This window comes from Microtus ochrogaster, chromosome 19, assembly GCF_000317375.1.
Source record: "Microtus ochrogaster isolate Prairie Vole_2 chromosome 19, MicOch1.0, whole genome shotgun sequence".
NCBI lineage: Eukaryota > Metazoa > Chordata > Mammalia > Rodentia > Cricetidae > Microtus > Microtus ochrogaster.
In genome coordinates, this window is record NC_022021.1 from 15897198 (window position 1) to 15924206 (window position 27009).

The 27009-nt window shown below is 38.5% G+C and overlaps 1 protein-coding gene across 7 annotated transcripts in view; it reads right to left on the reverse strand.

Moving 5' to 3' along the window:
• Mef2c (myocyte enhancer factor 2C) overlaps positions 1-27009 on the reverse strand; it is a 148145-nt gene that overhangs the window by 89385 nt on the left and 31751 nt on the right. For 4 of the 7 annotated variants that reach the window (XM_013349670.2, XM_013349668.2, XM_026783685.1 and 1 more), the window contains exon 2: positions 4021-4216. In XM_013349670.2, coding sequence (XP_013205124.1) covers positions 4021-4074 — 54 coding nt within the window. In that variant the 5' untranslated portion in view covers positions 4075-4216. Of the gene's footprint in view, positions 1-4020; positions 4217-13937; positions 14026-27009 lie in introns of those variants that run through there. The other 3 variants (XM_013349666.2, XM_013349665.2, XM_026783684.1) reach the window with 2 other exon arrangements.

The window sequence follows — 27009 nt, forward strand, 5'->3', positions numbered from 1 at the left end:
TTTAAAAACTATTCAGCCAGCAGCACACACTTGAAAATTGTGTTATCACATGCATAGGGGATAGGAAACGACTTCCACCCACCCTGGTCATAAGACCTGAATTGTATGCGGCTTGTGTGCTCTTCCTTCCCTGCCCACAGACCATACTGTCTGCAGCCACATTGCCCTGGATGGCTGGCTAGCAGCTCTCAGCAGGGGGGCCCATTCTTCTATGGTGGAGCGCCCTTGGAGTGACGACCCAGCAACTTTTCTTTCATAGGACAGGAGCTCTTTAGATGGGAATCACGATGGCTGTGAGAAAGAGTGGCTGAGAGGACGTGAGTCCTAATGGGAAGAGCAAACGTGTGCATTTATTGATCACTTTGCATCCTAGGCCCCTCAGATACATCGCTTCATATCTTAGCACTGGGACATGCTGGCTACCGTTAGTTTATCCTCGCTCTGCTCATTAAGTTCAGAGAGGCTGCATAATCTGCCCAGGAGTTATCCTGTTGTAGTGTGTGTAATATACTGTAATATCTATTAAGCTACTGGAACTGGAAAGTAATATTACTAAGTGTAAGGCTGCGACTAGAAACAGGTTTGTATATCGCTAAACGTTGGACTCCTGTCTATTATATGTTATAGGATGCAAAATGATATGACTACAAAAAGACATGAAGTAAAGTCTTGCTCTTTTAACCATTTAGTTATGATAGATATTTAGTTTCCTGACATCATTGAAAGATGTATGTTTTGTTTTGAATATGAGGAATTTGAGACTGGATCTTGCACATTTTCTGCTCTTTACTGTAGCATCTTGGCCAGTTATCCTGAACTGAAGAGGATTCTCTAAGCTATTCTGGATGTCCCACAGTGTGGAGCCCCTCATGACTCTAAAGTCACACACCAGGCTCAGGTCCTGCTAACTGTGTTCTAAATCCTCAGCCAAGCCTTTTTATATCTCAAGCCTTAAAAATTCTGGTCTTTCTAGAATGGTATAGCTCTCACCTGTTTGGAGAGGCCATATTCCAAGCCTGAGAGGTAAATAAAGTACCCGAGCTGCTTTTTCATAATACCCTGCTGCGTTCATTCTCAGCCCATAAGTGACATGTGTGTTCTATATTTCTATAGTTCATGTCCATTTCAGTCTACCAAAGAAGAGCGCCAAGGCTGAATCAGAGATGGCATAGGCTCATAACACAAACAACCAGGTAGTATTTGCAGCCTGGTTGTTTACAGTACACGTTGCCCATCCCTGGATGAGACTGCTATTCTCAAGTGAATATTTTCTTTTGGGAAGGGTGCAGTTCAATAAAACTTGTTAACTTAATAAATAAATAAATAACATCTAGCTATAAAATAGGATTACTAAGGACTAAATAGAATAATTTACATGCCATCCTTGGAAACTAATTGGTAATGACTTTCACCAAGCTGTCTGAATGTATCTGTAAAATCAATTGGCAACTCATGAGTTTGTTGTACGTATTAACTTAAGAAACTTAAGAAATTGACTTTATAAAATTGGAAACTGAAAAATGTAAAGTACAAAAAGATTTTGAATTCTTGTCCTTTTTCAATTTCTAGCCTTATTACACTATTTTATGTTTCTAAGTTGGTTTGGAGTTTTAGTCATTGTCTACTTGTAAAGGAGACAGGAAAGGCAGAACTCAGTGTAAATGGCCTCTGTCTTAAGACAGCTTCATCTTTCTGAAGCACATTGTACTAATAAGTTCTGTGGTATTTCAGGGCTCACGTTGGGTTAGCATTTCTTTTCCTGCAGAAGCCCACACTATTCTGTATGTGGTCAAATACACAAACGCAAAGGCAGAAAGAACAGTGCTCACTGCTTTCAAGAAGAAACAGCAGTGAGCCTCCGTGCGAGGTCCTACCAGGCCACCTCAGTGGGGCAGCTTCAGAAAGAGCAAAGCTGCTGACATTTTTCTTTTCAACATGTGAACACACAATTTAAAGGGAGCACAGGTTAGGGGTCCCTCCGCACATTTGCTGGTTTTCATTATCAGAAGTGACCTACATACTTTATGCCCTTTTCCAAGTCGCTCTTTTGACCACTCTCACAGAAAATGAGAGATGAGCAGGACCAACATTACCATGAACGACAGCTCTTTAACACCGTCAATAGTCATCTTACACAACCACTGAAACATAGCTTAGAACACAGCAATGTCATTTTTATTCATTTATTTCAACAGTGTTGAATTAAAAGGTCTGTTGTACACACAGATTGAGGAAAATAATATGTTGACTCCAAATCTTACAGAAGAAAATGAGGAAATCAATCAGTAATACTTTCTAAAAAAAAAAATCAAACTAAGCTGAATTTAAATACTTTTTCCCTTCCTAAAAATATTATGACTTCTATTATAGGTAAGAGTATCTTCTACAAGTATAGATCAGTGCAACTCTATGGAAATATTTAAACTTGTTCTCTCAGGAATAGAATGTGATAATTCTTGTATCTCTATGGATGTTTTTTCCCTTAAGAAGAATAATAAAAGCCCACACAAGTAAACCCCACAGTTGTTCTTCTTTGTACGTAAAAAGAAAAAAAATGAAGCTCACAAAGCTAGAAAATAGGTCATATTCTTAATAAACTACAAATACTAATTCATGGATTTTTTTCCTCTAACCAAAACAGATTGTGGTCCAAATGACAAGGCCCCCACCGTCAATGGTATGAGATGTTCAATACTGCAGCTTTAATTTCAGCTTCAAGCTATAAACAAATACAAAATTGGGGTTTAATTCTAACATGGATATTGCTTTTTGTCTTGGCCTACAACAATAGACAATCTGTATGAAAACATTGATAGATTCCTTCGTGAATTGTATATTTTTCATCATTTAATTCAATGTTAAGTTCAAAGAGATTCAAGTCCTGTGAACCTTAGAAGACATTCTAGTTTAGGAAAAAGTATAATTTAAAAAAAATAGAAAAATCTTCCTAGTTCTTGGAAGCCCATTGGCTTTTTTATAAAGAGGCCATCTATACAGATGACATAATAAAAAAATAATAATTTCTATTCATTATAATCTGTAAGTGCGTGCAATATTGTGTTTTAAAACTGAATTTACTTTTCTGTTACAGGAGGTAACAGAAGGTGAGTGTCATTATTCGGGAGCGTGTTGAACCTATTCCGGACCATAAACAGGCAGCATGGGAGTGGGGTGTGTGTGTTGGGGGACTGATCTCTACTCTCTTAAGGCCATGGAACAGGTTCCACTGTGTGAATGCTACTTTGGGTGCCAGGACCACTATAATTCCTCTCAAGGACTGTCACCTGATAGTCAACAAAGCATTGTGTCCAAACTGGCTGGCTACCCTCCCAAAGCCCCAGCCCGCTTTCCAGCATAAGGAAAAAGTCAGACTGCAGGCACTCATGATGCACATATAGGAAGTCTTTAGAACAGACTGTGTCTTGCAGACATTATCGCTGGAGTAGTAGGAAAAAACGAGAGTACCATGTTATAAAATTCGTAATTTAGAGAAAATACGAGTTAACAAGATGTTCTTTTCTATATGCTTTGTGCAGCTAATATCTCGTGTAGGTGTTTTTTGTTGTTGTTGTCAGAAGCGTCTGGAAATGTTTGAAGTTGACTTCAGTCTCTCCTTTGTGATGAACGGAAAGCAAGCCACTTTGCAGAGAGGATATTTAGGCAATACTACGAACTGTAACGCGGATGATCACAAAAGGACTAGTTCCCATGAGTGTAAGAATATCTTTGTTTGATGACGTGTGCAGTGTAGCAATTCTACACTTATTAAGCTGTTCTTGTCATACAATTACAACTTTCATTTACATCTTGAGGCAGTGCAAAGTGAACAATCACAAATCTATACTTCTAATGGTTAATGTGATTTTTCTTTTCTCTGCTGTTGGCAAGAGATGAAAATCTCAACACTTAAACTGGATTCATTGAGCTCACAGAGCTTCTGTTGATGGATGTTGATAAGTTCAAGATCTTTCTAGCACCTTGAACACTAGGAAAGGACACAAAGGGCCGCCTCTCACTCACCTGTCTGTTACGCTCATCCATAATCCTCGTGATCTGAATCTTTTTTCTCCCCATAGTCCCCGTGTTTCTTCTCTCTCTCGTCCCTGAAATTATGTATTTTTTCCTTCCTTTTCTTTCTCTTTCCTGTTTCCTTCAAACACGTTTCCTTCTTCAGCACGTGCACAGCTCAGTTCCCAAATCCTTGCATTCGTTCCTGCTGAACAAAATGAAAGCCAGTAAACAGTAGTTCCACGCAAGCCACTGAACAGTAGTTCCACGCAGGCCACTAAACAGTTCCGTAAAAAGTCAGTGTCCTAAGAACTAACATGGTCTTCCAACTTCAGCAAGGAAATAGGCTGCACTGAAGCAAAACAATAAAACAAATGAAAAATAACTATTTGTTAAAAGCATATGGCATATCACATACAGGAGCATATACACAGGGGTGGATTGCTTTTATAATTAAAACAAGCTCATAAGTAATTTAAGAAGTCATTTAAATGATGAAAACCGTGTTTTAAAACCCAACACTTGAAATGAACTGTATTTTTTGTAAAGAGCTTCTTAATATTTTTAATGAAATTAGGTGACAATTTTCACCCCTCTGTTATGAAAAATTACCTAAATCAGAGAGTTAATGAACCTTTATATACCTGTGTATGCTAAGTAGGGCATCTAATTCATTTCTGAATGGAAAACAATCTCGTGTTTTGACAGCAGAGGTGATAACGTCCCTAGTTATGCAAATAGGATGGACAATTATGAAAGTGCTCTTTGATATATGTAAATGTCAACTAATTTAAAACTAAATCCTTTAATCTTATTTTACGAAGATCACTACAGAGAACACAGGAGAAGTAATATGGGATGTTTCATCTTATGTTCAAGCATCGCTTAGCAGTGAGAGCATCTCCTCTGGGAAACCTTTACACTGTCCATTAAAACAATACTCAAAAATGATGGTTACTGATAAGAAATAAGTGGTGTAAAAATTAAGATTATTATCTCATTTGTAACTATATACTTTTTAATAATAGACCATCAGCCCTCTAAATTTAAATGTTTAAAAGAGACATATCTCCTTAGGGAGTCAGACAAAAATTACAGAAGCTTGATATTATATACCAGAGAGCTCTAGGTCATGAATTAAAATTAAAATAATGATTATCAATTACATGGCAAACCCAAAGAGCACAGAATATTAAAAGTCTATATTTTACTCTGTTTAAAATGACGTCTAAAAATATTTGCACATAATGAAAGTGAAGTGCTCTGAAATGGAAGTTGACTAGGGAGCATCCCACAATGCTTCATTTGCAAGCTGCAGCTTCAGTTATTTTGTCTCCTCTCATGTCAGTGGCTACAACTACTTTACACACTGCTCTGAACTTCTCTGTTGACGCTAGTTAGTCTGTGACAGCGGACCTGAAAAAATTCCCACATGTATTATGTAACGCTAAACCACTGTCCTGGCTACTTAATAGGTTATTTGGCTTGAGTTCAAGGTTCTTGGGACAGAAAAGGCTGATAGATACTTGGTCTGATTCTTAGCTGCCTTTAAATTTTTTTATTCCTCGTCACCTTAAGTACATTTTTTAAAAATATAAGTTTAGGTAATTATCTAGTTGCGGAGGCTATTATGATATAATTAGTTCTGCTGGATTAAGCACTGCTTAATCACTGAGACTACCCACTCTCCTTTGCCCAGTGTCTTTGTACTGAACGGCAGACAGCTTACTACAGCCTCTTGGCATACACATGTGAGCAGCACCACGATCAGCCTGTGCTTATCACAGATGATGGCTCCAGCCAGTTTTCAACGTTAGCAGCAGTTCTAAAGTTTTGAACTTCATATAAACACATATTGACTGTATGAAACGCTCACAACCTAAAGACACTGCTGTAAGACACCAAGATCACATCCACGAAGAACCTACAGAGCACAATACATCAGACTTTCAACAGCGCTGAACAGTCTACCCATTTAGTCCTAGAAATGGCCCTAAAGATCACACAGCTGGGAACCTTTTCTGCATTCCCTATTGTCTTACCCAAGAAGAAGGCAGCAGTCCAGAATGGTATTTCCCATGCATGTGCAAGACCCCAAAGAGACAATCAGGCTTTCTCCACCACAGAAAAAAACTATCCATGAACCCCAGTTAAAGCCCTATGGGCACATCCCCCTTTTCTTCTCTTAGCAGAGAGGCCAGTGTTGCTATCGGCTTACTGGGCTGTGCCTGCCTAAGCGCTTACTCACGTTAGGTGGAAGGTCAGGGCAAACAGATTAGAGTGCAGAGGAGCGGGGGCGGGGGGGGGGGAGAGGAGGTCAGCGGCTACAGACCTTGATTCAAAACACTTATAACCAAGCGTGTGGGGAGACACTCCTGACAAAGACTCTCCTTAGAGCCAGGCTGTGTTCCTGACCACCGAATGCAAAAACCACCCCTCCACGTCACCACCCAGCATTTTTACTTGGAAGACACTGTTTAGAAGGAGCCAAGTGACATGTTGGTTTGTTTGTTTGCTTTTATTCTTAAAACACAACGGGGAATATTCTTTAGAAATACATCTATAAATGTACTAACATGCTTACATGTGCATGCTTACACACATATATGAAATGATTGGGAACATGCCACTGAAAATAGGCCCCTTGTTGAAATATGCCTGGTATGGAGAAAGATGGAAATTTAAAGCTAACTCAACTTTTATTTTGCTTGCTGTAAAGGGCAATATTCAACTTACTAACTGCAGTGTTGCTTTCCGAGCATTCTTAAAATGTACCACTGTATAAAGTCCACATGCAGAATAGCAAGACAGCGATGCTGTGGCAATCTGTGGAAGACGTTTCCACATTTCAAGGCTATCAGTTAGAATCCAAAGAACTAGGAAGGTCAGCACCAGCACACAACTTTTTTATTTTTTAGCATAACTATTTATTAACCTGACTTTTACATAAAAAACATACTGCATGGTTGTTTCTAGTATTAATTTTCAGGAGGGCTAGAGAAAAAAAAAGATGATTATTCCCACAGTAACCTGTTTGGTTGTCTCACAGAAATGTGAAAAAAGAATATTAATAATTTAACTACATATAGCAGCATTTCAGTCACAGCAAGAACTTTCACTATATATTATCAATCTCAGGCTTATTCTGGACACTACAGTTTTCAATGAAGGAACCGCTCTTGGAAAATGATAGTTATGGAGAAACAGTCAAAACTTTGAACAAGAAGGAAAGAAAAAGAGCCCTCTATGGAGTTACAGGTTGCACTTTTTCCTCTTTTGCCAGCTTAAATAAAAAGGTAAAATCCATCTGCTTACTAAAAAGGGGAACTTCGGTTCGGCAGGCTTCTGCTCACTTGGAGATTGCCATAAGCAGACAGATGAAGGCAGAGTGGCTTGAGACCCTCGCAGAGAGTACTTCTCTTGCAGGCCCCCTCATTTTCAAACACGCCGGCTTGATTGACATGCACCTCCCCCTTCTTCCTTCTCCCACTCTGTCTTGCCCTCTTCCCTTCCTCCCTCCTTCCCTTCAGCAAATCCCTCCCAGTAACAGAAGAATCTTGACAGAATGGCAGGAAACACGCACAGACTGGGCAGGGAAGGATGTGATGTCAGCGACCGCAAACAATAAAAGGTGCAAAGGTGCTTCCTTCCCTAAACTGCTCCTCAAGTGTAAAATGGGAACCAAAACTCTCCACTTCCTTCTCTGAGCAGAGCAGGCTGGTATGCAGCACACCCCACATTCGGGCTTTGGGGTGGCTCAGATAAAGGACAGCAGGGAAAGGCAGAGCAGAGGTACAAAGTGTCTAATTTCTGTCTTTCCAACACCTGAGAAAAAAAAAAGGCATTCCAGTTCTAGGTCAACGTTTGGTTGTGACTGACTTAAGAAATCAATATGAGAAAATAAATAGACTAAGTCGACATGGGGAAAGCAGATACACACCCAGTGCCATCGACCACGTCTTACCCAAATCACATTAGCTAGTAAATGTCGCCACAGACTTTGAATTTACACTTTGAAGCAAATGAAGATTTCTACACAAGGAAAGAAACAAAACACAAGAATTACGACTTTGGGGAACTAAATGAATCAAGATGGCAGTAAACAATGTTTGTTGGTAATACGCATTGATAATTTATTTAGCCCCACACCTAAAAAGAAAGATCAGGGTGTAAGAAAATAGTTCGTGTTACTGAGACTCAGGGTACCTTAAAAAAGATCCAATTAGCAATCAAAGAAACTAACACGAACTTTCAGTCTATGGTGAAACTATTTTAATCTCATCACTGCTTGGCTCCTTCTAACATAGAAATGGCAGTCTACCCTAAAGTTTCTGTAGGAAGAAAACCACATACCAACTGGATCTGAGTCATCATCAAATTTCAATCACCTTCCCACAACACTTTGATTTAGAAATTAAACATAACCTTCAGTTACGTGTTTTGATCGTAGAGTGAGACTCCCATGCCACATTAATATATGTGGGAAGAAATTAATTCTCTGCTGCTAAAATCACCTTTGCAAAGCATCTATTTTTGCTCCAATAAGTACAGTGTACTCACTTAACCAAAACAGCCTATGGACAAGGCTAAAACATTAGAATATGCAAGATCAATCTGCAAGGAAAGAATTCTGGATTTCTTTTATTCAGATTGGCAAGTACCATTTCCACTGACTCACATTTGCCTCACTATCTGAAGACCTTGTTTTGTAAAACTTAAGGCTGTAAATTAGGCATGCCGTGTTATACAAGAAAGAGCATTGTTAAGTCAACGAAAGGCCCATGTACAGCAAGAGGCGAGAGTAATGCATGCCCTGTCTCTGCAAGCCTGTGTTTGTTACTGACTCAAGTGATTCAGTGATCCACTACTATTTCAAGTGGGAAGCTTCGCTCATTCCTTGCATTTAGATACATTAAACTTTCTACTTTATGATTTGTTTGAAAGACATATGAGGCGTGCAATTATACTTTGGTTAAAAAGAACTAGCAGAACGTACCTATTTTCCCTTAAGAGCTTCAAATGAAATAACCCAATTATTATTCTTAGCAATGCTTGACTATGTGATGAGAAGTATTTCTTTGGTCCTGAAAATTACTCTATTTTTCTATAAGTTCCCCATATATTTTAAAGAACAGAGTGCAGTTAATTTTAAAGCCACATAGCTGAAGCATGTCTTTCTGAGAGTATAGAAGGGCTGTTTTTTTCTATAGATAAATACCACTGTGCCAGACATTCATTTCTCAACTGATTGAATTTAGTATCAATATGATAAATTCTGAATCGTCTTCAAGAGTCACTGTCAGTATTACACATATAAATAGCAAATACAGTTGGCTTAAAACAAAACAAGTTCTTACTTCTCTGTCTTTCCTACCACAGGGTATTTGCAATTCCTTCTGTCTGGAATGCTCCCTCCCTTCCTTGTGTACTCAACTCTTCTTAGGTCTCAGGTCTCAGCTCCAGCATCCTAAGTGTTTCCTTTGGCTAAACTCTCAAAGCACCACGTCACTCTTCTTGCCAATAGGGGCAGGAGGGAGTAATCAAATGTTAATTTTGTAGTCCCAGGCTCTATCTTAGCATCAGGTAAACAGTAGGAACTAATCATTACCACTTGCTTAACTGAACTCTCTTTATCAACGTCTGTACCTCTCATCTGAGGTATTTACTAGCTATTTTTAATAACTAGTACTGAGAACTTTTTCTCTTATTTTGCATATACAGAAAAAAAAACTGGCAACCCTGGTTAAACCTTGGTAACCTTCATCATGCTGTACAGTATCTCATAGATAGAATAAGAATACATTACACAAAAGTGAAAGCTGAATTAATCTGTGAGTTAGGAAACTGGGGGCACTTAGACACCAGGTAACTGCGGCATGATGATCAAATCCTGCACCTAAGAGTTTTCATGTCCTACCTCAAACTGGGAAAACACGTTTTTATTTGCAAAATGGTTTTAGTTACATTAAATACGACACTACAAAAGTGTAGGGTGTGTAGTGGTGCCAGGAACGTGGATCGCCTACACTTGTAAGTTGGTTTTCATGTACATGTTTGGATTAAGGTTAGTAGAGATGTCATCTCCATACACACGGCGTGGAGATCTCACTTCCCGTTTACATTGCTAACAGCAAGTGTTCAATGAAGGAAAATAAACATACAGTGTCGTGCAGACCTGAGCCTTTCTCTTAAGGATCTGCCCTGGAAGAGCTTCAGGCTGCAAGTGTACAACTAACTAGGGAAATACATCAATTTCCCAGTGACCACAGGGGCTGGAGACTCCATGAGAGAGCTTCTAATCCTACTTCAGTATCTATCCCCAAGGACGAAAGGAGATGAAATGTATGTCAGAAATATAATAAGGCTAAAACGGAGCTCGCTTTGAAAACCCCTGCAATTAATTTAATATGGGGGGCCTAACCTGCTGTTCACCCTTATGCAAATCAGCATATTTACACAACGCCAGAATCTAGAAGCAACATACCTCCAGACAACTGCACAGCGTTACAAACAATTTAACAAACATAAGGAAACACAGCTTCCCTGTCACAATTATCCATGCCATATTCTGCCTTGGACATTTTCCCCTACTGTAGTTAAAATGGCATCCTGCATTCTCCAAGCCAAAATAAATTCTGAATGGTCTAAATATGTCAAAAACCTCATACTCTTCAACGACGTGACGACAGCTTTTAGTATTTCCATATCAGACAGATTATGTAATTAACGCAGCAGGCTTCTACCATGTCTTTGTTTTCCTAAACTCCGAAAGCCACTTAGGGCTCTGGCAAGGTTTTGCAGGAAGGTAGAGCTGTGTGAGCTACCATGCAGCATCACACACTGGGGTCTCTGCTCCAGTGCTTCCCAGCACATGCAGCTGGATGGCTTTGCTGGTGTTACTGAACAAAGCAAGAGAAGCACCATCCTCCACCAGCAGTGAAACTAAGTTGTCTGTCTCCAAAGTCAGTTCTGCCTGAAGTGCTACATGTTGCTAACATACATTTCCATCTTATTAGGGTAAAATTCAAATTCCAAAGCATCTTATGTTCTCTTAGGAAAAATGTTATTTTTCTCAATCTTTAGTGTATTGTATTTAATGATTAAAATGGAAATATGCTATAAATGTTTTCCTCTTGGAAGCTTGTATGTGTTGAGCACATTTTCAGATTTATTAGTGTGCGTGTGTGTGTGTGTGTGTGTGTGTGTGTGCACATGCATGCACAGTATGTGGAAGAACACAAGTTAGTATTTTAAAAACAGATAAAACAGTGAGTGTGTTTTAAGATACCTGAGTAATCTTACCAGTAAAAAACCAGCAGTTGTAACATGAATGAAACACGACAGTCTAAGTGAAGATCATGGTCCACTCCTTAGCCACATATTACACTAAATAATCAAAATTGTGTCCTTGAAAAATAAGTTGCTACTGCTATTACTTTCTCAAACAATTCAACTCTTAAAGATGCCTTTACAATGGGAAGATATATTACTCTCCAGCTGACGTTCATCTTGAATTTTAAGTAAAAAATACTTAATAAATCATCTGGTATTTAAACTGAATGTCTCCTATTTTTAATTTGTAATTAAACTCTAGATAATTATTAAAATTTACAGGTGAATATGTGTGGTTTTCAAACTGCCATAAAGGTCCCTTAAAATATAGATGATACTTGTGACAATATTATATATGGCTCAATATGGAATTCAGTGATTCATCAATTTTTCTCTGTCGCTCCATGTCCTTTACAGCATCCTAATCAACCTAATTAAGGTTTTGTTCATCTGAAACGCCTGATGACAATTTGTTTAACTCTACCCCACTGTGGTCTTCTATTACATCTGATCTTCTGACAGCAATCATTAAATGATCCCAACTGGCCCCAATTAAGCCACATGGCTCACGGGCTTCCTTACAGCCAAGTGCCAAGCTCTCTGTTTCATTTACACATTGTTCTTTACCTTGGTTTATTTTCTTAAAGCCAATTAAGTATGTGTCTTATCAAGTGGAACTAAATTTCCTTGTGTAAGCTGGCTCAGGACAGAGTGTGTAGATTGACTTCACAGTCCCACTGCAGGACTACACAGGGCTCACGAAGCCAACCTCTCTAGATGTGATAGATAGCACGGACCACAGTGACACTTTGAGATTATTCACTTGTGCTGTAGATGACTCCCCATGCCCAGTCTCAAAGTAACACACACCTTTATACAGGTCTGGCTAACATTAGCCAATAGTAGCTTTTTATTTGTATCTGTATTTGCAAGTAGGGGCTGACTCTCTATTTTTAAACATTTAAAATTATCTTTTTTATTTCTGTCCTTTTTTTTTTTAAGCAACAGCGAAGTAACATTTACGAAGTTAACCTTTCTTACCCTTAATTTCTGCTCTAATTTTTTCACATATGCTCAGTTGTAAGCCCTTTAATGATGTTCCCAGTCCTTCCTGTGAATGCAGGTAGCCTCAGGATTTAGAGCTCATTGGCTGTGCATTACCCCGGGGAAATAGCTGATTAAAAACAGCCTCCCAAGGAGAAAAGAGCAGTGCCTACTCACATCTGGCTCTGTTAACATCTGGCTCACCTTATCTAAACTCCTATATGGCTAATATGGAAATCGACCTCTGGCTTTGGGTTTGGAGAACTGCAGTTTCTCGAGAGCTCTTTATGCGAGTCGTTGAGGCCGAAACAGTTAAATTAATCGCAATACCACTGATGTTTGATGCAGGCACTGAAGACCTTAATCAATTACCTTGACTAATTTCAAGACAAAGGCACTGCATTTTTGTATCTGTTCTAATTATAGCTATCACTGATCATCTGTTGGTATTTGATACAAGCTATCTGTCACAGTTCTCCGAGCAGATGGATCAGAACAGTTCTGCCCATCTGAATCGTACATTCAACGTCGACAGTAGGACAGAGAACTAGAATGGCTGTTATACATCTCATAGGACGTTAACCTTGATGAACATGTCATTTTTATTACTTCACCAATAGAAATTATGCTGAAGAAAAAAGAAAGCTAATGAACAACACAATTTTCAACATTCCAGTATAGTTATCAACACCGAGAAGGGCACATAAGCACAATTTTTTCATAAACAGCCAAATAGCTATCTCATCTTCCCTTATATAACTTACTTTCCTCAAAAGAGGAACATCCAAAATGTCTGTTACAAAATGCTGATGATGTAGAAAATACCAGTCACATTTACAACTGTCTGACTTAAAAAGTGTAATAAACGTTCTGAAATTTCAGTGAAGCAAAACAGACTCTGGAGTGCAGTACTATGAAATATTCCTCACTCTATTACAGTAATCTCCAATAAGATTTGATGTTAATTTTAGAGCATGTGTCTGCTAAAAAGGGCAAACCCTGCAACAGATTTAGTACAAAGAAGCTGAAAATATCCTGTGGAAAAAAAAATCTGTAGCAAAATCAGCCAGCCCCAATCCTGCCATTACTCAGCAAGGCAGTGACGCGCAGCGCGGATGTTTGTAGTGGTTTGAGGAGCCAGCAGGGGTGGGAACTTGACGTACTCGACTCCAACATGATTGCAATTGAACCTCATCAAAGTAAGAGCTCATAATTTGTCACAGAAAACAGCCAATTAACATATGTTAGAAAAAGGCTTCATAAAGATAATATATGATTAAAGACCCAGTGCAGCTGTTGAAAATCAAAACTATGCATTTAAAAAAGAAATCTCAGCCCAAGCTTCCGTATGGTTAAACTGATAATGGCTACTATGATTTTTTTTCAAAGTAGAGAAATATAATTACAGTACTTCTTCTAAGTTTGGGGTTATGGCGAGGGAGAGCTGGGTACCGTGGCAGTATTTACCACGCCTTACTCAGTTCTATAAATAGTTGGAGCTCTTGCCAAAACTCTGTAGTTACTTTGTTATAGAGCTATTTTAAAACACAGACCTTCATTGTGAGCTCAATGGCCTTCAGGATGTACTTTGTAGTTACTGCATTCCTCACAGAGCTGTATCCTTCCTTTATCTGTGCAAAGCTCCAGGACGACCAGACTCTCGGCACTGCAGAACACGGCGGGGCTGTGTAACACACACATTTAACACTTCAGAGCTTTTGTCAGGTTTGGCAGTCCGCAAGGGCGCCAGCAGACTTTAGGAGTGAGATTAAGGTACAGCAGGCAGTAGAAACCTTACAGGAAGATGCAGTTCCAGCCCTCAGCCAGAGATCTGGAGTAGGCTGATTGCCTTAACACATTTGGTGCATTCTGATAGCACATTGTAAACTAGACTTTTAGCTTGGACTGCATGAAAAAATTAAATTCTAGTTTAATTGTTATTATGCATGGGATAGATGGGTCAAAATCATAGTGCTTAAGAATACATGCAAATGTCTGGTTGATAGTCACAGAGTGTTGGAGACCAGCTTTGACAAGGATACCACTTGCCAGAGTAAGGGCATGGGGACGAGAAAAACAAGTAAAGAGAATGAAGACGCGAGTATCAGGATAGTATCAGTAGAGAGTTCCTGTGAATACTGAAATCATCCATGTTTAATTTCCATTTGCTTAAAATACTCCAAACCCAAAGGTAGGAGTAAGATACAAACTGCATTAACACGACACAAGGAAATAAGCAGACTAACACAAGGACTGACTGCAGGCTACATTTTTAGTTAAACATTCTGTTGCCAGAACAAGACAAGTAATGCTCACACACTAGACCAAAACATTCTGTAGGCAAACCACTCCCTGGGTGAAATCCATTGTTATCTCCCAAAGGGAGTAGGAATTTAGTTGGGTCCTTAGACTCCTGTTTGAGGTAGAAACAGATCTACTTCTTAATACCTGAAATACCAGGTCTGGATATTAGCCACACCTGTTGACAATAACCTTGAGCGAGCAGAACTCTGTGACCTAAATCAAGGTAGGACCTTCCTTTGAGGTACAAACAGACAATAACCATGAAGGAACAAATTAAGGTCCAGCTCTTTGACCTTAGTCAAGATAGAATGGACCCATACCTGTGGGCCCTGTCAACCGAGACCAATAGGCATAAATCATGATAGCTCAATGCCTGGGATATCACTGGGAATGTAGCAAAGAGCATATAGGCTCCATGAGTTCTTATACTTACATCTACTGGGGCAAGCATCAATGCACAAACCCAACAATCATGATGACTTAGGTAGAGAGCTCCTCTGGAGGAAGGATTAGTACAGTACAGTACCATCCAGTAGGCTGGGGTGAGTTGCACAGAGGCTACTAGGATGCTGGTACTTTAGAAAACACAGGAAGATGTGTACCACTTGGAGTGAGGTGTATGTGACCAGGAGCACACCCGTCCTTTCCTGTCACAGGTGTTGCAAACTCTATCAAATTAGTCTCCTGAACTTTGGTATCTCACGTAAATGGTGGAAACAATAATTTATTCATTCTATCACATAAAATAGAGCCATACTCACTTATAAAATTCATTTTAATGAAATTAAGTAGAATAACTTCTTTGTGTAAACTTCTTTTTTATGACTGTGAAATGTCATTTTAAGAAACATATACTACTTTAAAGCAACAAGAAAACTGTGAAGTCATGGACTCTAAATTGATATCAGTGACTTCAAAGACACTTCTTTTTCCTCAGTATGCACTTGTTTTACGAGAACACTGCCAACTGGTTGAAACCGTTCCTGGGAACATCCTGTTATTTTCTAGTGGTAAGTATGGACAGCACCATGAACAGCATGACAATATGCTCCAGGTTTCTGCAAATGCATATCACAGCACTGAATAAAATTGTTTCCTTTGTGAGTAAACAGGCTTAAAAATTACCAGTATAACTTAGTCATTTGCTGAGTTGATTAACTTTTCTTTCAAAAGACCTACCATGGATGCAATCAGCAGAGTTTTGACTAAGTTCTCAGTAATATCTTAAAATCCTAGAGTCTCCTGCACTACTCATGTAGCTTTGGGTCGCCCCTCTAATGAGAGATGTTATATAGCCTAAAGCCAAACAGATTAATTTCCAACTACAAATGAAAAGACAAATTGAATTTCCACTACTTTTTAAATCAAAGCATTTTAATGGGAAGGAAAAAAACAAATTGAAGGATTATGACTAGCTTGGTAAGTACGGAGTTAGAGTGAAGGGAAACCGATTCCCTTTCATAAAAGAACAGTGACACAGAGATGCCCAAGAAAGAACTACATTATTGTAGCAGATGAATATAAATTTTTCCTTTGTAGTGTGACTTTACTGCCCCCCACCTCATTTTTAAAGGTAGTTGCACAAACTTGATGCTTTATTAAAGACCACTTTCTTATCTCAAGAACATGATGAGTTTCAATCAAAGTTATACACCTTGCCATAGAGCCTAAATTAACACTCATTGTAAGGTCAAGGGCCTAGGAAGAATCACAAACTTAGAGAATTTCTTAAGTAACAAAAATTGTATTTTTTTTCCCAACATAAAATGTTTTTTTATAGGAAAAACTTAAAACATTTAACTTTATGCTTAATGCTAAGCACTATTTATACTGTGTTTTCTCTTCTCCTCCCTGTCTACTAAAATGACCTTTGCTGTACACTTACAGTGTGCTCAAAACCCGCTCACAACTGCATACAAAACAGGCGTGCAAAAGAGTTTTGTCTCTGACTTGATGCACTCCCGCTCCAGGTTTTCATTTCATCACCTTTCGTTATCTCCTTTTCCACATGTTTAGAACTGAGGGGATGCGGCGAGTGAAACTGTCAAAGAGCTAGGAATAGAGGTGTCCTCAGACAAGCCAAATGCTTCCTGTATAATACGCAAGCACACTGGGAAGGAAGGGCGCCTGGGCCAGAACTGAGAGGAGACAGCCCCTGGAGTCCAAGGCCTGGCAGGAGGCTCCTTATCTCTGCATGTCTACACATTCTGTCCCAGGCTGTTTTCAAGGATAGCTCAAGCCATCCTTGGCAGATAACAGTAACTGGAAAGTATTACAGTACTTCTCCTGAAGAAAAAAATCTGTTAGTAGATATCAGAAATTACTAAATTGGGCTGTTATTTCAGCCTGATGATTTTCTTTAACTTGAAATTCAGAAGAAAATACTCATAGGTATAGGCAAGTTCATGACTCTCTCTAGAGATCTCAACAAATTTACACACTCTTCCTAAAATGAACTCCTAAGATAACTGTCCAGTCGCTCTATGCCCTGCCTAATTTCTCTGTCTTGAATCTCAGAATATGGAGCATTTCCCAGTTTGTTTGGGTGAGCTTCTGGTAACACTGTCTCTACATAAAGGCAAGCTTCCTCCCTCTGAAGGTAAGTAGCTCACACTGAAAAATGATACTGAGCTGAAGGCCAGCATAGAAGTCTTCATCATAATGAAGAAATGCAAAAAGAATGGAGAATCATTCTTCTAGGTTTTTTTTAAAAGCACATTTTTGAGATACATACAGGAAATAGCTGATTATTTAAAGCAAATATATAAATGGATATTGAGCAATCAAAGATTGTAATTAGTTTCTAAACCCTGACGAACTGAACACAAAGCTGTAGCTTTTTTGGGGAAGGAAAGTCTATGTAGCACTCACTAGGCTTCTACTACCCACTAGCGTCATGCCTCTTATGCCAGCGGCAACTTCAAGTATCATTTTCTACAGGCACACAAGACAACAAGCTCAACTTCTAAGATGCCTTTCAAGTTCCCAAATGGCACAAATTAAAAAACAGTGTAAGACATGAGGCTGGGATGACCTCTTAAAAGGGTAGAAAACAATAGATTGCCAGTAAGGTTTAATTTTTGGACAAATCTCTATTTTCTTACTTTTTTTTTCCTACTAAATGTTCGTACACTTCTGTCGCAAGTATCAACGGTAGTTCAGACCAAGGTTGCAGCCTACACTTGAGGCTACTAATCACACTTTAAAGTTTTAATAAGTAGGCAACAGCTGAGGAACTTCCAAATGCTAAGGCACGAAGGCTTACCTGAACTCTGATGCTCACAGCGGCCTACATTTGCATTTTACAGACAAAAAGCAGAAGGGCAGAGAGGCTGAGCATTTTGTAGATTTCCACACAGCATTTGAAGTTTAATTTCAGCTTATATATAAAATCTAGTCTCTGAGTCAATGCTTGAGCTACACTCCACTTCATCATGTTGCAAAAGCAATTTTCTTTCTTTTGAATTTTTTTTAATTTTTATTTTTTTTTTGTAAAAAAAATACCAATACAAATTCCCACTCCCTCCCCTCCTCCCATTCCCTACCCACACCCTCCCACCCCAGGCCCCTCCAATCCTAAGAGAGGGTAAGGCACTTTGCTTTGTGGAAGGTCCAAGGCCCTCCCTATTATTTAGGCTGAGCAAGGTATCCATCCAAAGAGAATAGGATCCCAAAAAGCCAGTACATGCAGTAGAGACAAATCGCAGTGCCACTGCCAGTGGCCCCTCAGTCAGCCTCAGCCAAACAACTGTCAACCATTTTCAGAGGGACTAGTTTGGTCCTATGCTTATTCCTGCCCAGTCCAGCTAGCAAAGCAATTTTCAAGGTAGTTATGGATGAACTGAAACTCGCTATGTGGACCAGACTGGCCTCCATCTTATAGAGACCCACCTGCATCTGCCTCTCAAATGCTGGGATTAAAGACACATGCTACCATGCCCAGTGGTCAAGAGTATTTATAAAGTTAAAGTCAGTGCAGACGGTGTGATGTTCTTAAATTCAACTAATATTCTTTTTTTCTTGATAAAAAAATGAGGTTACTCTCTGTACCAGCAGGGAAACAGAATGACATTTGAGTTCGATATTTTCTTTCGTTATTAGGAATCACAAGGTCAGCAGCATTGGCTGTTTCCACTTTGACAAATGAAGGAGGCTGTTCACCACGGAAGACAGGTAAAGATACACAAATGAGCAAGCATTTGGCACAGAAGAAAATCTAGAATGATGAGACATATTGGCAATGGAATGATAGTTTTTTGACTCTGATGATGATGAGAATTCCAAGGATTATGAGAGACATCATGTCTCCAAGGCTTGAGCAGGTATCTGGTTCTCTTATAGAGCACCTTGAGTGGACTTCTAAACCAGATCTGATTTAATCAACTCTCACATCCCTCTGCCTCATGCCTGACCCCTTAATGCTTATCTTGCTTTTCCCTCAGCTGTGTCTGTGTTTCCTTTGTCTTTATCTCTTCCAATCATTGCTAAAATACTACTCCTCTTTGCATTGGAGTTACTACCTCAGAATTTATACATTCGTCCATTTCTTTAATTCTATGGGTTTGAGAACTCTGAATCTAGTTAGGTATTTCTAGCACATTTACAATAATGTTATTTTAGATGTAATTTTACAGCTCTCAGCTTTATGATACACATACTTGTTATAAAAATTAACTGACAACAGTTGGTATATTTGGCACTATGATCTTAAATTATTGTAAAATCACACTTTGGTGAGTTATAAGTTTGCTTCATATAGTATATTATGTAGTCTTGTGTTTTCAAGGTGAAGCAAGAGTCTTTATATTTTCAGCATGTGTCAGCCTTTTCGCTATTTTAACAGGTAGGTGATAGGACTACTTTTTATTTTTCCATTCATATATTTACATGTGATATTGTAAAAATTAAAGGCAACAATGTGTCAAGGCCATTGGAAAACTCTATAGGTGATACTGGTATATTACATCCAAGGCTGAACTTAATGTAGCTGTTAACTTAAAGATCAAAATAGTGGCTCTTTATTCCGTGTGATTTAGGAGAACTTTCAGTAAACAAGATATCTTTATATTTCTAGGTCCAGCTGGCAGACATTGTCTTTCAAAGTGAAAGAAACCCTGTAATAATTTTACATCAACGCCCTGGCCTATGGGGACATCTAAGTAACAGAAGTGTTTCAGAAGGGGAAACACTGACAAGTGTTAATTACCTTAGACATGAGGAAAATGTACATTATCATTAAGTAACTAGTTGACATAATCGCTAATTGTCTACATCCTTGAGGATTCTAAAATTCAAGATTATATAAAGGGTTTGTCTTTTTTTGTGTCATAAACTAGAGAAACAACAAATATTGTAACACTTATCAATTCCTTTGTAAAATTAGTTGATAACAATATTCCCTAAATTACCAGGGAGAATTTGAAGACAGGCACTAGCTTTTCTCTTTTCTTAAAATGATCTTTACAAAAAAGGAAATTTTGCCTAGCAAGACAAAGAATTAGGGAAGGGTGTCCTTTCTTCCTAGTGGAAATACAATGATATATTTGTGCTTCCTAGCCAAGGTGAGAGACATACACACTGGGTATTAAAATTGACTGCTGCCAGACTCAGTCAGATCATCTTCCCCGCCTTCAGATGATGGCATACAGCAATTATTTCACAAAGATTTTACCTCTCTTATTTTTAAGACCTTCCGGAAAGGGAGCAACACAACCTTCCTCAGCAAACTATTTTGATATTTCACAGCTCTGACCCAGGAAATTCTTCCCCTCAGTTAATCCCTCAAAGAATACTTGGCCTTCGTTCCTCTTTTCTATCCCCCTGCGCAGAGAGCAATATTTGGCAGACACTTGAAGACTGGAATAAATTCCACCTATTCTCTTAATCCTTTCCTTACTTCACTTTCTTTTCCCCCATTGTCAAAGTTCTTCCTTTCAAATTATGTACTTGCCTTTAGTTTGAGAATCCAAAAATACATAGTCATAAAAGAAAGTTGTTCAGGCTGGGTGTGGTGGTGCATGCCTGTAATTCCAACATGTCAGGGGGTGGAGGCATGAAGTCTCAGGCCAGCTGAGGCTACACAGCAAGGCACTGCCTCAAAACCCTTCCCCAAGTCACATAAGCACTATTGATTATCTCACCTATTTTAATTTTGCCTTGTTACCCTTGCCAGGCTTGTCTTCAGCCAACTTCTCTATTCCCTTTTTCAAGACAGTCTAATTGCATAGGATTCTTTAGCCATTTAAAGTTGTCCCTTAAAGTACTGATTTCACTATTTCTGTAACTCCAGCTAAAATTTGGGTGTTTGGGACGTCTTTTCCCCACTAATGAATGAGGTTGTCATCCAGAACAAAATCTTGAAAAACTGAGATTATATCTATTACTTTCCTCTATACTTTATTATTAATAAAGAAAATCTTCCCACCTAGCAATTATTATTATCAAATGATTCTGTATTCATTTTGTGCTCATGCTCTGAGTTCTTAGGATGGAAATCACAAACTGGATTTAGTTTTAGAAAGAAGAGACCTACTGACTGGGTCATTTTTTATTTTATTGAAAAAAAAAAGATACGATATGCTATGATAGTTAACTACTAAACTTCTTTAGCCGGTAGCTTGTAGACTTGCAATAGCTGTAATAGCAAAAATTTCAGAAACTAGATAACCTTAACCTAAGCTGCCCAGGAGGAATTCCATGAGCTCATCATTTCTTAGTGCCACTAGCTTCTCAACACTGATCACACATTAGATTTCATGTCACCACGAACACAAGTTCATGTTACTGAGGAATAAAGGTTAAAAAAAAAATCAAAGCAACACTTCACTCATTCCTTAATTCAGTGATCTATTTAGAGTAATTATGTTCCAGGGATTGTTCTGTGTGATGCATGAACGACTGAACGGGCACAGGTTTGTGCTCTCATGGAATTCACAGTTCTTGTGCCACCTATGCTTATTTCCTGTCCATGATAAAGAGGAAAACACTTTACGTTGTTGGTGCTTTGGGTAAAACTAAGTACATTTATAAAAAGTATTTCCATTTTCCCATTTCTACCTGAATTCAAGCCTTTACTATGTCTTAGAATATGCACCTCCCGCATGTTAATTCTCCCCTTTCTCGCAATTCTATTTTATTTCCGCTTCCATTCAGTTCCAACCCCAGAAACCCAAGAGCTCCTTTCTTTGTAAATTCTGATCTAATCTATAGTTTCCTCTGGCCTCTCTGGCATTTTTACTCTCCACACTAAGTTTTCTTTTCTTTTCTTTTTTTTTCCTAACACCAAAATGTCTTTTATTTTTTTTTTATTTTTTTTTAATTTATTTATTTATTAAGGATTTCTGCCTCCTCCCCGCCACCGCCTCCCATTTCCCTCCCCCTCCCCGATCAAGTCCCTCTCCGTCATCAGCTTGAAGAGCAATCAGGGTTCCCTGACCTGTGGGAAGTACAAGGACCGCCCACCTCCATCCAGGCTTTACACTGAGACAATGAGGATGTTCTATCTGGAATTCACCAAGGCCAGCTGGCCTGGGTCTGAAAAAAGCATAAAACCGGACTTGCTGAACATAGCGGACAATGAGGACAAATAAGAACTCAAAAACAATGGCAATGGGTTTTTGACCTTCTGCACATACTGGCTTTGGGGGAGCCTAGGCAGTTTGGATGCTCCACACTAAGTTTTCTAAGGGCATCCTGTAATACACTTAAATCCCGAAGTCTGTTCTCTTAAAGTGCATCTTTTGTGCAGCCCGGGTCTTCACAGCTCTAATTGTGCCTGGACTCGGAACCTAGAATATTGGGCAAACCTTGGCTAACCACCAGGTTTGATGAAAACTTATTAATGCAAACTATTTGTCTCAGCTTCATTGAGAGGGAGACAGAAAGAGGGAGAGAGGGAGAGAGGGAGGGAGGGAGGGAGAGAGAGAGAGAGAGAGAGAGAGAGATACATGAAGAAGGACTATGTGACATCATGTTTCCTGATGTTGTGTAACTGAATGATCTGTGACAATAATATTTAAATATTTCTATTATATTCAGATGAGAGCTAGTGATCAATGACTATCATATAATAAAAGATAGTGGATTGCAATTGAGTGCAATTTCAGACATCAATCACATAAAAATAAGGTAAAAGATACATAATGAGAAAAATCCTTTTTGAGAATTTATGAATACAGAATAAGCTTTGAAATTACAGTAAATAAAGAAGTGGGAAATACAGTGATGATTTCTTTGTCAGAATTTTAGTTTTCATTAAATGTGTTGGGAAAACTCTCAGGAGGATGAAACAGTGAGATAAAACAGAAAATATCTGTGGAGCTAGGTGTTTATCAGAGTGTCGTGTCTAGATAAAATTTTCATACTGTGTATGGGAGTCTAAATAAATAGTAATCGTTTTAGAAAAAGGTGATATTCCAAGTTACAATCTCCATTGAATCCAATAAGTCAAGTTTATTTGACTTACTTTTCACCTTTTAAGGCAGCGAAATGACCTCATACTATGGCTGCATCATGGCACAGTATAATTGTGTGAACTGCATGGAATTATGGGACAAAAATGTCTTGAATTTTTAAAGAGAATAGCATGAAAATAAGTGAAAAAATTCCCGCATTATTAGAGATTCTTTTTCCGAAAGTATTAAAATTACTGGTGTGTAGAATTCTGACAGTGAGGCATCTGGACTGGACTGGACACATGACAATGCTCACTGTGGCCAATGTGCAAAACAAATGATGTCCTTCACTTGCCCTACCTAGGAGAGGGCATGATGGAGATAGAGCATATACCAGTATTTCACAAGCTCCCAGTTCATGTGGTGTTAAGACACTGATCTCAGCTTATTAAAATTTGGACCCTTTATATTGCGTGTGTGTGTGTGTGTGTGTGTGTGTGTGTGTATCTTAACAATAAGAAAAGGAATCTCATTTGAATTTCTTGTTTTATCAGCCCTTTGCCATTTCCTAAGCCTCTAAGTTTATTCTTTGCTCACACACCTAAACAGGAACAGGATCACTATCCCTTAAAAATACTGCAAATGTATATACTATTTAACTTTAATAACCTTCTCCCCTCAGTGAAACCCTATATTTTAGAATTAAGCTAAAAAAGAAAGCAAGTTCTATTTCTTGAATTCTATTGAAACATTGCAAGAAAATCAATTATCTATTATACAGAAATCTGGTACTCAATTATACTAAAGTTGTGATATCCTTAATTCCAAAATTCAGTTTGGGAATTTAATGTTTTTCTAGCACTCAATCTCTTTATTACAAGTTGCAAGATATTAACTAGGTAATATACAGGTTTCTAAGTAAAGATATCATGATTTATGATCTGTTGCCAAATAGCCATGACTTTCTGCACTAGACTGTTACGTTAAGAAATCCAAGTTCAGATTAAAAACACAGGCAGGAGAAAAGGATAGGATTTGGCCATTTTTGCCCTAATTTCTGCTTGATAATTTATTTCTCTGAAACAATTCTTCTTCATCCTTGCTGTAGTGTTCACACTGAATGATCATATCCCCAGGACACTTTCTATTATTATAATTAGATATGATATCTGGGTAAATTCGTATGGCCACTTCATACTACTTAGCATTTTCTGTTGAAGAACAAGAAGCATGGAGACAATATACAACCTGTCTGACTTTTCACCCCAGAGATACTAAAATCTGGCTCCTGAGCTGAGGAAGCTTAATGAGTTCATGGTTCTTTTTTTCTGCTATGCTGCTCCAAGTCAGGATGTGTGTTCTGATGTTGTACTTAAAACCTACGTGTCAAAGGTCTCAGTCAGTTAAAAGTGACGGATATCAAATTCAAGTGAACCTGTAATCTGTGCTTCTGTCTGAGAGGAAAACTCAAAGCTTGGTTCTCAGTAGATCAGGGGGGTTTTCTATTTAGTTTTTGGTTTCTTTTTAAACATGGTTTTGAAATTGGATTCAGCTCCTGTTTTATTTGTATTTTAAACAGAACATACCAAAATATCCAAGCAAATTCAGCTTTTTCTATGGTTTAAATGGAATTCCTGAACACAATACAGCCTATTCAAGTCAACTCTTTTTTCCTGTGGTTTTAAAGTGTTATAGGGAGTGGTGTCTCCTTCCAGGCATCCATTTAAAGGCAGGGTCATGCCTTGTAGTTCAGACTAGCCTCAAAATCAGTGTGCAAACCAAGCTGGCCTTCTCTTGCTTTCGTCTCCTGGGATTACAGTCATGCATCATCACTCTAGCCATAGGGTTATAGTTATAAGCTATATAGACATCTTCATTTACTTGGAATTCATATCCAGGGATAAAATATCTCCAACCTTCTATTCAGCGTGTATCATAGCAATTGAAGCATAGTAAGACTGTTCAGCCTATCTTCACAGAGGACTTTAAACATGATCTGTAAGAAGCTGAGTCGATCCACTTCTGTCTCTCTCTTAACAAATAATTCTCGAGGGTACTCTGTTAAAATAAATTCACATGGTGCACCTGAAATGACCCACTAATTGCAAGCATCACTCTGATACATAAAATACTAAAATATGTCAGTGACCAGTGACTCTGCTTTAATTGTACCAATTGATTAATTTGAAAGCATGCCAAAATTTGGAATGAACAATTATCTTACTCTCCAATGTAGTGGCACCTGTAAATGTTATTGTCAACAGCTGGCTCAAAATACTAAACAACCCCCATGACCCAGGAAGAAGTAGATTTTAAATGGACCCACACTGGTGGGACAATTCCCCCTTCATAGTCACTGATCATTTCCTGTATAGAAATAGGAAGTACGAACAACAGTAAAACCGTAACTTGCTCACTCTTTTTACTTAAACCATCATTTATGATGCAGGTCTTTCAGCACTGACCTATTACTAACTTGCGTGTTGTGGTATATTTAAAAAGATGACATTTTTGTCCGAGTCTTTTGTGCATCACAATGCTAGGCCTATGTGATATATTCATCTGAAACAGAAAATGTATTTAGACATTTTACTGCAAACATCTCGAAAGTTTGAGAAAACATATGTTACATAACTTAAATCCTGGAGTGATAAATTATCAAGATGTGTGTGAGTGTGCATGCATGCGTTATGCTCTGAAAAATACCTCCCCCTTTTCAGAGATGATCTCTACTGGCCTGCCTCCCCCCATTAAACTAGTCTGGCTGATCAGCAGGCTCCAGGCTCTGCCTACTTGTGCTTCCCAGTGCTGGGATTACATGCCTGAGTTAGTCTCCATGTGGCCTGTGGCTCCAATTCAGGTTGTCAGGCTTGGGAAGCAAGAACTTCACTGACTGAACCATCTTCCCAGCCCTCAGTGTTAAGAATTTTTATCAGGTAAACGTTAGCCTTTTAACAGTAATTGTTTTATTATATTAAATTATTTGTCTATGTCTTCCCCATGTGTGCTCTCTAATCTTTGGAACTTTGATTATGAAGGGCATACAAATATTTGGTTGTAGATCTATAACTCTACTCTTTGGAAAGTGTCACCAAATACAAATGACACTTCCCCACAAGATAGAAAACGAGAGCAGCGGTGTACTCCAGGAAGCTGTCAGACGAGGCAACAAGGAGAGAAGAAAATCAGTATGGGGATAACTTTATAAATGTTTGCGTTAGAACTAAGGAAAATTAATCAGTAAAGTTCTAAGAAGACCCCAACATGGGAGAAATATTACAGTTTATTCCTTCAAGGAGACTGCTTGTGCTGCCTCCAAGGTCACTGCCAACTTGTTAATGGCCACGTTTGGTGTGTGTCAGTCACATGAGTTAGAGCTGCCTTCCTGTCTTTTCTGTATAATGACCAGCTTCGTAATGCGCACTGACAATCAAGGTGAATGAAGGTGTTTTTTAAAAATGTGGATGGAAGAATTCCTTACCATTGCTCTTCTGTTTTGATTGTAACAAGCATGTGGACTGTATGTAGTCTGGCAGGAAAGAAAATCTTAAATACTGCATTTTAAACATTGAACTATTTTTGAAAAAGGCGTTTTGATTCCTAAGGGGAATTCTACGTGGCTGCATTGTGAACTTTTCCTCAAATTCATATTTGCTTACATTACTGCAAAGACACAAAATATTTTAAAATATGGGAGTGACTCTTTTTTTAAATCTAGAAAATGTCATTGCAACACAGAGTTAGTAACAGAATGATTCAGTATTCAATAGTTAGGCTCAATTGCAGATTTGTAATTTTCATTTATCAATATTATTCATCATTTACAGAAGAAATTTGAGCATGTAGGCATATTGGCTTCTGAATTCATTTACTGACTAGAGTATAACAGACATATTTATGTTCTTAGAGGGAAAATAGATGAACACAT